Consider the following 13,022-nt stretch of genomic DNA (forward strand, 5'->3'; position numbering starts at 1 on the left):
GAGAGGGAGGGAGGACTCTGGTGAGAGGGAGGGAGGACTCTGGTGAGAGGGAGGGAGGGAGGACTGTGGTGAGAGGGAGGGAGGACTGTGGTGAGAGGGAGGGAGGGAGGACTGTGGTGAGAGAGAGGGAGGGAGGGAGGACTGTGGTGAGAGAGAGGGAGGGAGGACTGTGGTGAGTGGGAGGGAGGGAGGACTGTGGTGAGAGAGAGGGAGGGAGGGAGGGAGGACTGTGGTGAGAGGGAGGGAGGGAGGGAGGACTGTGGTGAGAGGGAGGGAGGGAGGACTGTGGTGAGAGAGAGGGAGGGAGGGAGGGAGGACTGTGGTGAGAGGGAGGGAGGGAGGACTGTGGTGAGAGAGAGGGAGGGAGGGAGGGAGGACTGTGGTGAGAGGGAGGGAGGGAGGGAGGACTGTGGTGAGAGGGAGGGAGGGAGGACTGTGGTGAGAGGGAGGGAGGGAGGGAGGACAGTGGTGAGAGAGAGGGAGGGAGGGAGGGAGGACAGTGGTGAGAGGGAGGGAGGGAGGACTGTGGTGAGAGAGAGGGAGGGAGGGAGGGAGGGAGGACTGTGGTGAGAGGGAGGGAGGGAGGGAGGGAGGGAGGACTGTGGTGAGAGAGAGGGAGGGAGGGAGGGAGGGAGGGAGGGAGGGAGGGAGGACTGTGGTGAGAGGGAGGGAGGGAGGGAGGGAGGACTGTGGTGAGAGGGAGGGAGGGAGGGAGGGAGGGAGGGAGGGAGGACTGTGGTGAGAGGGAGGGAGGGAGGGAGGGAGGGAGGACTGTGGTGAGAGGGAGGGAGGGAGGGAGGGAGGGAGGACTGTGGTGAGAGGGAGGGAGAGAGGACTGTGGTGAGAGGGAGGGAGGACTGTGGTGAGAGGGAGGGAGGGAGGACTGTGGTGAGAGGGAGGGAGGACTGTGGTGAGAGGGAGGGAGGGAGGGAGGGAGGGAGGACTGTGGTGAGAGGGAGGGAGGGAGGGAGGGAGGACTGTGGTGAGAGGGAGGGAGGGAGGGAGGGAGGACTGTGGTGAGAGAGGGAGAACGGTGGAGGGGTGATTAGTCAATCTGCCTGACTAGGGTTGATAGGTAACAGAGGGAGCGTTTTTAAATATTGATACGGTGATAACTCATCCAACGGTAATGCAGGTTGTCCTTATATCAACACATCCTTCATCTTTAGGAGGGAAAGACAGACGGAATAACAACTCACGTCGAGTTTAAACATGAGACCACCTGTTCCACACACACACACTCTTCCTGGACTCACCTGAGTATTGTATGCGAAAGCCTTTGTGGCTGGTGGTGTGGTCGAAGGACCAGTGGAGGTAGACCTTGTTGTTAGAGCTGGTGATGCTGAGAGGAGAGGAGTAGTTTCCACTCAGAGTGACCAGGAGAGGACTCTGTCTGGACGGACCTGAACAGATAGATAAGAGAGAGAGAGAGAGACTTGAATATATTGTCTTTTTTTAAATGTGACATCCTTCATACACCCCCAATACACACTGCATCATCACATTACCACCATACATCTAAACCCTTCTCTAACATCCCTGGTTTTAATGACATAATGAACCTGTTTACATCCCTGGTTTAAATGACTTAATGAACCTCCAACATCCCTGGGTTTAAATGACATAATGAACCTCTAACAACCTTTCGAGCCGATGGGGACAATCACTGTTTAGACCTGATCAGTAGTAACATCTTGTCCTGTCTCTTTGGGAAAGAGGGGCTTGTCCTGTCTCTTTGGGAAAGAGGGGCTTGTCCTGTCTCTGTGGGAAAGAGGGGCTTGTCCTGTCTCTTTGGGAAAGAGGGGCTTGTCCTGTCTCTGTGGGAAAGAGGCGTGCTTGTCCTGTCTCTTTGGGAAAGAGGGGCTTGTCCTGTCTCTTTGGGAAAGAGGGGCTTGTCCTGTCTCTTTGGGAAAGAGGGGCTTGTCCTGTCTCTTTGGGAAAGAGGGGCTTGTCCTGTCTCTTTGGGAAAGAGGGGCTTGTCCTGTCTCTTTGGGAAAGAGGGGCTTGTCCTGTCTCTTTGGGAAAGAGGGGCTTGTCCTGTCTCCTTGGGAAAGAAGGGCTTGTCCTGTCTCTTTGGGAAAGAGGGGCTTGTCCTGTCTCTTTGGGAAAGAGGGGCTTGTCCTGTCTCTTTGGGAAAGAGGGGCTTGTCCTGTCTCTGGGAAAGAGGGGCTTGTCCTGTCTCTTTGGGAAAGAGGGGCTTGTCCTGTCTCTTTGGGAAAGAGGGGCTGGTCCTGTCTCTTTGGGAAAGAGGGGCTTGTCCTGTCTCTTTGGGAAAGAGGGGCTTGTCCTGTCTCTTTGGGAAAGAGGGGCTTGTCCTGTCTCTTTGGGAAAGAGGGGTTTGTCCTGTCTCTTTGGGAAAGAGGGGTTTGTCCTGTCTCTTTGGGAAAGAGGGGCTTGTCCTGTCTCTTTGGGAAAGAGGGGCTTGTCCTGTCTCTTTGGGAAAGAGGGGCTTGTCCTGTCTCTTTGGGAAAGAGGGGCTTGTCCTGTCTCTTTGGGAAAGAGAGGCTTGTGATGTCTCTGGGAAAGAGGGGCTGGTCCTGTCTCTTTGGGAAAGAGGGGCTTGTCCTGTCTCTTTGGGAAAGAGAGGCTTGTCCTGTCTCTGGGAAAGAGGGGCTTGTCCTGTCTCTTTGGGAAAGAGGGGCTTGTCCTGTCTCTTTGGGAAAGAGGGGCTTGTCCTGTCTCTTTGGGAAATAGAGGCTTGTCCTGTCTCTGGGAAATAGAGGCTTGTCCTGTCTCTGGGAAAGAGGGGCTTGTCCTGTCTCTTTGGGAAAGAGGGGCTTGTCCTGTCTCTGGGAAAGAGGGGCTTGTCCTGTCTCTTTGGGAAAGAGAGGCTTGTCCTGTCTCTGGGAAAGAGGGGCTTGTCCTGTCTCTGGGAAAGAGGGGCTTGTCCTGTCTCTTTGGGAAAGAGGGGCTTGTCCTGTCTCTTTGGGAAAGAGAGGCTTGTCCTGTCTCTTTGGGAAAGAGGGGCTTGTCCTGTCTCTTTGGGAAAGAGGGGCTTGTCCTGTCTCTTTGGGAAAGAGGGGCTTGTCCTGTCTCTGGGAAAGAGGGGCTTGTCCTGTCTCTGGGAAAGAGGGGCTGGTCCTGTCTCTCTGGGAAAGAGGGGCTTGTCCTGTCTCTTTGGGAAAGAGGGGCTGGTCCTGTCTCTTTGGGAAAGAGGGGCTTGTCCTGTCTCTTTGGGAAAGAGGGGCTTGTCCTGTCTCTTTGGGAAAGAGGGGCTTGTCCTGTCTCTTTGGGAAAGAGGGGTTTGTCCTGTCTCTTTGGGAAAGAGGGGCTTGTCCTGTCTCTTTGGGAAAGAGGGGCTTGTCCTGTCTCTTTGGGAAAGAGGGGCTTGTCCTGTCTCTTTGGGAAAGAGAGGCTTGTCCTGTCTCTGGGAAAGAGGGGCTGGTCCTGTCTCTTTGGGAAAGAGGGGCTTGTCCTGTCTCTTTGGGAAAGAGAGGCTTGTCCTGTCTCTGGGAAAGAGGGGCTTGTCCTGTCTCTTTGGGAAAGAGGGGCTTGTCCTGTCTCTTTGGGAAAGAGGGGCTTGTCCTGTCTCTTTGGGAAAGAGAGGCTTGTCCTGTCTCTGGGAAAGAGGGGCTTGTCCTGTCTCTGGGAAAGAGGGGCTTGTCCTGTCTCTTTGGGAAAGAGTGGCTTGTCCTGTCTCTGGGAAAGAGGGGCTTGTCCTGTCTCTTTGGGAAAGAGGGGCTGGTCCTGTCTCTTTGGGAAAGAGGGGCTTGTCCTGTCTCTTTGGGAAAGAGGGGCTTGTCCTGTCTCTTTGGGAAAGAGGGGCTTGTCCTGTCTCTTTGGGAAAGAGGGGTTTGTCCTGTCTCTTTGGGAAAGAGGGGCTTGTCCTGTCTCTTTGGGAAAGAGGGGCTTGTCCTGTATCTTTGGGAAAGAGGGGCTTGTCCTGTCTCTTTGGGAAAGAGAGGCTTGTCCTGTCTCTGGGAAAGAGGGGCTGGTCCTGTCTCTTTGGGAAAGAGGGGCTTGTCCTGTCTCTTTGGGAAAGAGAGGCTTGTCCTGTCTCTGGGAAAGAGAGGCTTGTCCTGTCTCTTTGGGAAAGAGGGGCTTGTCCTGTCTCTTTGGGAAAGAGGGGCTTGTCCTGTCTCTTTGGGAAAGAGGGGCTTGTCCTGTCTCTTTGGGAAAGAGAGGCTTGTCCTGTCTCTGGGAAAGAGGGGCTTGTCCTGTCTCTTTGGGAAAGAGGGGCTTGTCCTGTCTCTGGGAAAGAGGGGCTTGTCCTGTCTCTTTGGGAAAGAGAGGCTTGTCCTGTCTCTTTGGGAAAGAGGGGCTTGTCCTGTCTCTTTGGGAAAGAGGGGCTTGTCCTGTCTCTTTGGGAAAGAGGGGCTTGTCCTGTCTCTTTGGGAAAGAGGGGCTTGTCCTGTCTCTTTGGGAAAGAGGGGCTTGTCCTGTCTCTTTGGGAAAGAGGGGTTTGTCCTGTCTCTTTGGGAAAGAGGGGCTTGTCCTGTCTCTTTGGGAAAGAGGGGCTTGTCCTGTCTCTTTGGGAAAGAGGGGCTTGTCCTGTCTCTTTGGGAAAGAGAGGCTTGTCCTGTCTCTGGGAAAGAGGGGCTGGTCCTGTCTCTTTGGGAAAGAGGGGCTTGTCCTGTCTCTTTGGGAAAGAGGGGCTTGTCCTGTCTCTTTGGGAAAGAGGGGCTTGTCCTGTCTCTTTGGGAAAGAGGGGCTTGTCCTGTCACTTTGGGAAAGAGGGGCTTGTCCTGTCTCTTTGGGAAAGAGAGGCTTGTCCTGTCTCTGGGAAAGAGGGGCTTGTCCTGTCTCTGGGAAAGAGGGGCTTGTCCTGTCTCTTTGGGAAAGAGGGGCTTGTCCTGTCTCTGGGAAAGAGGGGCTTGTCCTGTCTCTTTGGAAAAGAGAGGCTTGTCCTGTCTCTGGGAAAGAGGGGCTTGTCCTGTCTCTGGGAAAGAGGGGCTTGTCCTGTCTCTTTGGGAAAGAGGGGCTTGTCCTGTCTCTTTGGGAAAGAGAGGCTTGTCCTGTCTCTTTGGGAAAGAGGGGCTTGTCCTGTCTCTTTGGGAAAGAGGGGCTTGTCCTGTCTCTTTGGGAAAGAGAGGCTTGTCCTGTCTCTGGGAAAGAGGGGCTTGTCCTGTCTCTTTGGGAAAGAGGGGCTTGTCCTGTCTCTGGGAAAGAGGGGCTTGTCCTGTCTCTTTGGGAAAGAGAGGCTTGTCCTGTCTCTTTGGGAAAGAGGGGCTTGTCCTGTCTCTTTGGGAAAGAGGGGCTTGTCCTGTCTCTTTGGGAAAGAGGGGCTTGTCCTGTCTCTTTGGGAAAGAGGGGCTTGTCCTGTCTCTTTGGGAAAGAGGGGCTTGTCCTGTCTCTTTGGGAAAGAGGGGTTTGTCCTGTCTCTTTGGGAAAGAGGGGCTTGTCCTGTCTCTTTGGGAAAGAGGGGCTTGTCCTGTCTCTTTGGGAAAGAGGGGCTTGTCCTGTCTCTTTGGGAAAGAGAGGCTTGTCCTGTCTCTGGGAAAGAGGGGCTGGTCCTGTCTCTTTGGGAAAGAGGGGCTTGTCCTGTCTCTTTGGGAAAGAGGGGCTTGTCCTGTCTCTTTGGGAAAGAGGGGCTTGTCCTGTCTCTTTGGGAAAGAGGGGCTTGTCCTGTCACTTTGGGAAAGAGGGGCTTGTCCTGTCTCTTTGGGAAAGAGAGGCTTGTCCTGTCTCTGGGAAAGAGGGGCTTGTCCTGTCTCTGGGAAAGAGGGGCTTGTCCTGTCTCTTTGGGAAAGAGGGGCTTGTCCTGTCTCTGGGAAAGAGGGGCTTGTCCTGTCTCTTTGGAAAAGAGAGGCTTGTCCTGTCTCTGGGAAAGAGGGGCTTGTCCTGTCTCTGGGAAAGAGGGGCTTGTCCTGTCTCTTTGGGAAAGAGGGGCTTGTCCTGTCTCTTTGGGAAAGAGAGGCTTGTCCTGTCTCTTTGGGAAAGAGGGGCTTGTCCTGTCTCTTTGGGAAAGAGGGGCTTGTCCTGTCTCTTTGGGAAAGAGGGGCTTGTCCTGTCTCTTTGGGAAAGAGGGGCTTGTCCTGTCTCTTTGGGAAAGAGGGGCTTGTCCTGTCTCTGGGAAAGAGGGGCTTGTCCTGTCTCTGGGAAAGAGGGGCTGGTCCTGTCTCTCTGGGAAAGAGGGGCTGGTCCTGTCTCTTTGGGAAAGAGGGGCTGGTCCTGTCTCTCTGGGAAAGAGGGGCTTGTCCTGTCTCTTTGGGAAAGAGGGGCTTGTCCTGTCTCTTTGGGAAAGAGAGGCTTGTCCTGTCTCTTTGGGAAAGAGAGGCTTGTCCTGTCTCTGGGAAAGAGGGGCTGGTCCTGTCTCTTTGGGAAAGAGGGGCTTGTCCTGTCTCTTTGGGAAAGAGAGGCTTGTCCTGTCTCTGGGAAAGAGGGGCTTGTCCTGTCTCTTTGGGAAAGAGGGGCTTGTCCTGTCTCTTTGGGAAAGAGGGGCTTGTCCTGTCTCTTTGGGAAAGAGAGGCTTGTCCTGTCTCTGGGAAAGAGGGGCTTGTCCTGTCTCTGGGAAAGAGGGGCTTGTCCTGTCTCTTTGGGAAAGAGGGGCTTGTCCTGTCTCTGGGAAAGAGGGGCTTGTCCTGTCTCTTTGGGAAAGAGAGGCTTGTCCTGTCTCTTTGGGAAAGAGGGGCTTGTCCTGTCTCTTTGGGAAAGAGGGGCTTGTCCTGTCTCTTTGGGAAAGAGGGGCTTGTCCTGTCTCTTTGGGAAAGAGGGGCTTGTCCTGTCTCTTTGGGAAAGAGGGGTTTGTCCTGTCTCTTTGGGAAAGAGGGGCTTGTCCTGTCTCTTTGGGAAAGAGGGGCTTGTCCTGTCTCTTTGGGAAAGAGGGGCTTGTCCTGTCTCTTTGGGAAAGAGAGGCTTGTCCTGTCTCTGGGAAAGAGGGGCTGGTCCTGTCTCTTTGGGAAAGAGGGGCTTGTCCTGTCTCTTTGGGAAAGAGGGGCTTGTCCTGTCTCTTTGGGAAAGAGGGGCTTGTCCTGTCTCTTTGGGAAAGAGGGGCTTGTCCTGTCTCTTTGGGAAAGAGGGGCTTGTCCTGTCTCTTTGGGAAAGAGGGGCTTGTCCTGTCTCTTTGGGAAAGAGAGGCTTGTCCTGTCTCTGGGAAAGAGGGGCTTGTCCTGTCTCTTTGGGAAAGAGGGGCTTGTCCTGTCTCTTTGGGAAAGAGGGGCTTGTCCTGTCTCTTTGGGAAAGAGAGGCTTGTCCTGTCTCTTTGGGAAAGAGAGGCTTGTCCTGTCTCTGGGAAAGAGGGGCTTGTCCTGTCTCTGGGAAAGAGGGGCTTGTCCTGTCTCTTTGGGAAAGAGGGGCTTGTCCTGTCTCTTTGGGAAAGAGAGGCTTGTCCTGTCTCTTTGGGAAAGAGGGGCTTGTCCTGTCTCTTTGGGAAAGAGGGGCTTGTCCTGTCTCTTTGGGAAAGAGGGGCTTGTCCTGTCTCTTTGGGAAAGAGGGGCTTGTCCTGTCTCTGGGAAAGAGGGGCTGGTCCTGTCTCTCTGGGAAAGAGGGGCTGGTCCTGTCTCTTTGGGAAAGAGGGGCTGGTCCTGTCTCTCTGGGAAAGAGGGGCTTGTCCTGTCTCTCTGGGAAAGAGGGGCTTGTCCTGTCTCTTTGGGAAATTGAGGCTTGTCCTGTCTCTTTGGGAAAGAGGGGCTTGTCCTGTCTCTGGGAAAGAGGGGCTTGTCCTGTTTCTTTGGGAAAAAGGGGCTTGTCCTGTCAAGCTGACCAGTTGGAGAAGGATTCCAATGCCTTGAGGTGTTTTGCATGTTGTTTTACGTCTACACATGCTAGTTCTAGTGGTCTGTAATGTTAGCAGGAGCTTTCAACTCCTAAATCAAAAGAAGGCTTGAGGCTTTGCCAATGTACTCGTCCGTGTAGTTTGGTCCCATGCTGCTATGGCAGAGATAGCAGCTGGGAACTGAGAAACAGATTCCCATCCAAGAATCCAACGATCCACACTCTGTTTGGCATCCCACGAGGGCTTTACACGTCTGTTCTCGCCCCGCTCGTTGGAAGATTCAAAACAAAGAGGAATCAGTAACACTTCTCTCTCAGCTCACCCAGGTCTGTAGAGAGGGTGGTAGTGTGTAGTCAGACCACTTCTCTCAGCTCACCCAGGTCTGTAGAGAGGGTGGTAGTGTGTAGTCAGACCACTTCTCTCAGCTCACACAGGTCTGTAGAGAGGGTGGTAGTGTGTAGTCAGACCACTTCTCTCCAGCTCACCCAAGTCTGTAGCGAGGGTGGTAGTGTGTAGAGTCAGACCAGCTCACCCAGGTCTGTAGAGAGGGTGGTAGTGTGTAGAGTCAGACCACAAAATGGCCTAAGGACAATAAAGTCAAGGTGTTGAGGTGGCCATCACAAAGCCCTGACCTCAATCCTATAGAAAATGTGTGGGCAGAACTGAAAAAGCATTTGCGAGCAAGGAGGCCTACAAACCTGACTCAGTTACACCAGCTCTGTCAGGCGGAATGGGCCAAAATTCACCCAACTTATTGTGGGAAGCTTGTGAAAGGCTACCTGAAACGTTTGACCCAAGTTAAACAATATAAAGGCAATGCTACCAAATACTAATTGAGTGCATGTAAACTTCTGACCCACTGGGAATGTGATGAAAGAAATAAAAGCTGAAATAAATCATTCTCTCTACTATTATTCTGACATTTCACATTCTTAAAATAAAGTGGTGATCCTAACTGACCTAAGACAGGGAATTGTTTATAGGATTAAATGTCAGGAATTTTGGAAAACTGAGTTTAAAATGTATTTAGCTAAGGTGTATTTAAACTTCCGACTTCAACTGTATGTATTCACCCCCTTTGCTATGAAGCCTCCAAATAAGATCTGGTGCAACCAATTACCTTCAGAAGTCACATAATTAATTTAAATAAAGTCCAACAATATGCAAGCTCAGTGTCACATGATCTGTCACATGAGCTCAGTGTATATACACACACCTTTTCTGAAAGTGCCCAGAGTCTGCAACACCACTGAGCAAGGGGCACAAACAAGTAAGAGGCACAATGAAGACCAAAGAGCTCTCCAAACAGGTCAAGGACAAAGTTGTGGAGAAGTACAGATGAGGGTTGGGATATAAAAAAAATATCAGAAACTTTGAACATCCCACGGAGCACCATTAAATCCGTTATTAAACAATGGAAATAACATGGCATCACAACAAACCTGCCAAGAGGGCCGTCCAGCAAAACTCACAGACCAGGCAAGGAGGGCATTGATCAGAGAGTCAACAAATAGACCAAAGATAACCCTGAAGGAGCTGCAAAGCTCCACAGCAGAGATTGGAGTATCTGTCCATAGGACCACTTTAAGCCATACACTCCACAGAGCTGGGCTTTATGGAAAAGTGGCCAGAAAAAAATGAGCAAACATGTTTGGTGTTCACCAAAAGGCATGTGGGAGACTCCCCAAGCACATGGAGGAAGGTACTCTGGTGAGGTGAGACTTAAATGTAGCTTTTTTGGCCATCAAGGAAAACGCTATGTCTGTCGCAAACCCAAAACCTCTCATCACCCCGAGAACACAATCCCCACAGTGAAGCATGGTGGTGCTAGCATCATGCTGTGGGGATGTTTTTCATCGGCAGGGACTGGGAAACTGGTCAGAATTGAAGGAATGATGGATGGCACTAAATAAATTAAAGTGTATCTTTAAAATGGTGTAAAATACTTGTATGTTTGAGGAATTTTAATTATGGGATTTCTGTTGTTTTGAATTTGGCGCCCTGCAGTTTCACTGGCTGTTGACGAGGTGGGACGCTATCGTCCCACATACCCTGAAGAGGAAATAAAACAATACAGGCAGTAATTACAACAATACAGGTGGTATAATACAGGTAGTATATACAACAATACAGGGAGTATAATACAGGTAGTATATACAACAACACAGGTAGTATAATACAGGTAGTATATACAACAATACAGGTAGTATATACAACAATACAGGGAGTATATACAACAATACAGGGAGTATATACAACACAGGTAGTAAATACAACACAGGTAGTAAATACAACACAGGTAGTATAATACAGGTAGTATACACACAACAATACAGGTAGTATATACAACAATACAGGGAGTATATACAACACAGGTAGTAAATACAACACAGGTAGTAAATACAACACCGGTAGTAAATACAACAATACAGGTAGTAAATACAACAATACAGGTAGTAAATACAACAATACAGATAGTAAATACAACAATACAGGTAGTAAATACAACAATACAGGTAGTAAATACAACAATACAGGTAGTAAATACAACAATACAGGTAGTAAATACAACAATACAGGTAGTATAAACAATACAGGTAGTAAATACAACAATACAGGTAGTAAATACAACAATACAGGTAGTAAATACAACAATACAGGTAGTAAATACAACAATACAGGTAGTAAATACAACACCGGTAGTAAATACAACAATACAGGTAGTAAATACAACAATACAGGTAGTAAATACAACAATACAGGTAGTAAATACAACAATACAGGTAGTAAATACAACAATACAGGTAGTAAATACAACAATACAGGTAGTAAATACAACAATACAGGTAGTAAATACAACAATACAGGTAGTAAATACAACAATACAGGTAGTAAATACAACAATACAGGTAGTAAATACAACAATACAGGTAGTATAAACAATACAGGTAGTAAATACAACAATACAGGTAGTAAATACAACAATACAGGTAGTAAATACAACAATACAGGTAGTAAATACAACAATACAGGTAGTAAATACAACAATACAGGTAGTATAAACAATACAGGTAGTAAATACAACAATACAGGTAGTAAATACAACAATACAGGTAGTAAATACAACAATACAGGTAGTATAAACAATACAGGTAGTAAATACAACAATACAGGTAGTAAATACAACAATACAGGTAGTAAATACAACAATACAGGTAGTAAATACAACAATACAGGTAGTAAATACAACAATACAGGTAGTAAATACAACAATACAGGTAGTAAATACAACAATACAGGTAGTAAATACAACACCGGTAGTAAATACAACACAGGTAGTAAATACAACAATACAGGTAGTAAATACAACAATACAGGTAGTAAATACAACAATACAGGTAGTAAATACAACAATACAGGTAGTAAATACAACAATACAGGTAGTAAATACAACAATACAGGTAGTAAATACAACAATACAGGTAGTAAATACAATACAGGTAGTAGATACAACAATACAGGTAGTAAATACAACAATACAGGTAGTAAATACAACACAGGTAGTAGATACAACAATACAGGTAGTATATACAATACAGGTAGTATAAACAATGCAGGTAGTAAATACAACAATACAGGTAGTAAATACAACAATACAGGTAGTAAATACAAAAATACAGGTAGTATAAACAATACAGGTAGTAAATACAACGATACAGGTAGTAAATACAACAATACAGGTAGTAAATACAACAATACAGGTAGTAAATACAACAATACAGGTAGTATAAACAATGCAGGTAGTAAATACAACAATACAGGTAGTAAATACAACAATACAGGTAGTAAATACAACAATACAGGTAGTACATACAACAATACAGGTAGTATAAACAATACAGGTAGTAAATACAACAATACAGGTAGTATAAACAATACAGGTAGTAAATACATCAATACAGGTAGTATATACAATACAGGTAGTAAATACAACAATACAGGTAGTATAAACAATACAGGTAGTAAATACAACAATACAGGTAGTAAATAGAATACAGGTAGTAAATACAACAATACAGGTAGTAAATACAACAATACAGGTAGTAAATACAATACAGGTAGTAAATACAACAATACAGGGAGTAAATACAACAATACAGGTAGTAAATAGAATACAGGTAGTAAATACAACAATACAGATAGTATAAACAATACAGGTAGTAAATACAACAATACAGGTAGTATAAACAATACAGGTAGTAAATACAACAATACAGGTAGTATAAACAATACAGGTAGTAAATACAACAATACAGGTAGTATAAACAATACAGGTAGTAAATACAACAATACAGGTAGTAAATACAACACTACAGGTAGTAAACACAACAATACAGGTAGTATATACAACACTACAGGTAGTATAAACAATACAGGTAGTAAATACAACAATACAGGTAGTAAATAGAATACAGGTAGTAAATACAACAATACAGGTAGTAAATACAACAATACAGGTAGTAAATACAATACAGGTAGTAAATACAACAATACAGGGAGTAAATACAATACAGGTAGTAAATACAACAATACAGGTAGTAAATACAACAATACAGGTAGTAAATACAACAATACAGGTAGTAAATACAATACAGGTAGTAAATACAACAATACAGGTAGTAAATACAACACAGGTAGTAAATACAATACAGGTAGTATATACAACAAAAGTAATAGACTCACCATCAAAGATCTCCAATTGGTCAAACTGCCGGCTGGTCTGGAAGTGTTGTATGGTGAACGTGATGTTGTAGCCCGGCTCTACCTTGACCACCCAGGAGCAGGACTCAAAGTGGGGGAAGCCGCTACCGGGGGACTGGCTCATGATGACGCCCGTGGAGGCTGTGAGGACCTCGTTCATGGGACACGTCACTGTGTGGGGAGACAGAGGGACAGTCAACAGGGTAGATAGTATTTGTTTTGTGGGGCTATTCTTTCTGAAGGTCATCTTATCTTGAGGGACTTGCAGTGAGGAAGGTGTTGAGCATCACTGTGGGAGGAGACAGAGGGGAACATGTGGTCAATAATGAGATCAGTACTTTCAGACTGTGATCTTAACCTGACAGACTTGCAGTTAGGAAGGTGTCATGTGGAGAGTCCATAGTAACGTTGGATGTCATGCACTGTAGTTGAATCTGGACAATTTAGTCGAGTGCACCTTGACAACTGATAGGGCTGAAACACCAAAGCACTCATTGCAAAGCTATAGAGACAAAAGGGCCAGGGGGCCGGGGTAAGGGCCGGGGAAAGGTCCGGGGAAAGGGTAAGGGCCGGGGTAAGGGTAAGGGAGAAAGGGTAAGGGCCGGGG

General features: G+C 47.7%; 1 protein-coding gene across 1 annotated transcript; it reads right to left on the bottom strand.

Moving 5' to 3' along the window:
• Positions 1-1,138: 1,138 nt before the first annotated feature.
• LOC129847163 (CUB and sushi domain-containing protein 2-like) lies at positions 1,139-12,933 on the bottom strand. Its single transcript, XM_055914977.1, has 2 exons — positions 12,398-12,933; positions 1,139-1,403 (listed from the first exon to the last, which is right to left on the bottom strand). Exons 1-2 carry the CDS (start codon positions 12,660-12,662, stop codon positions 1,207-1,209), a joined length of 462 nt encoding a protein of 153 aa, XP_055770952.1. The 5' UTR covers positions 12,663-12,933; the 3' UTR covers positions 1,139-1,206.
• Between the last annotated feature and the right edge of the window lie 89 nt (positions 12,934-13,022).

The sequence above is a fragment of the Salvelinus fontinalis genome, unplaced genomic scaffold (assembly GCF_029448725.1).
Source record: "Salvelinus fontinalis isolate EN_2023a unplaced genomic scaffold, ASM2944872v1 scaffold_0741, whole genome shotgun sequence".
NCBI lineage: Eukaryota > Metazoa > Chordata > Actinopteri > Salmoniformes > Salmonidae > Salvelinus > Salvelinus fontinalis.

Coding starts and splice junctions, on each gene's coding strand:
- LOC129847163 (XM_055914977.1), bottom strand. CDS start 12,662: ATGACCTTCAGAAAGAATAGCCCCACAAAACAAATACTATCTACCCTG. Junction 1,404..12,397: donor CCAATTGGAGATCTTTGATG/GTGAGTCTATTA, acceptor CTATCTGTTCAG/GTCCGTCCAGACAGAGTCCT.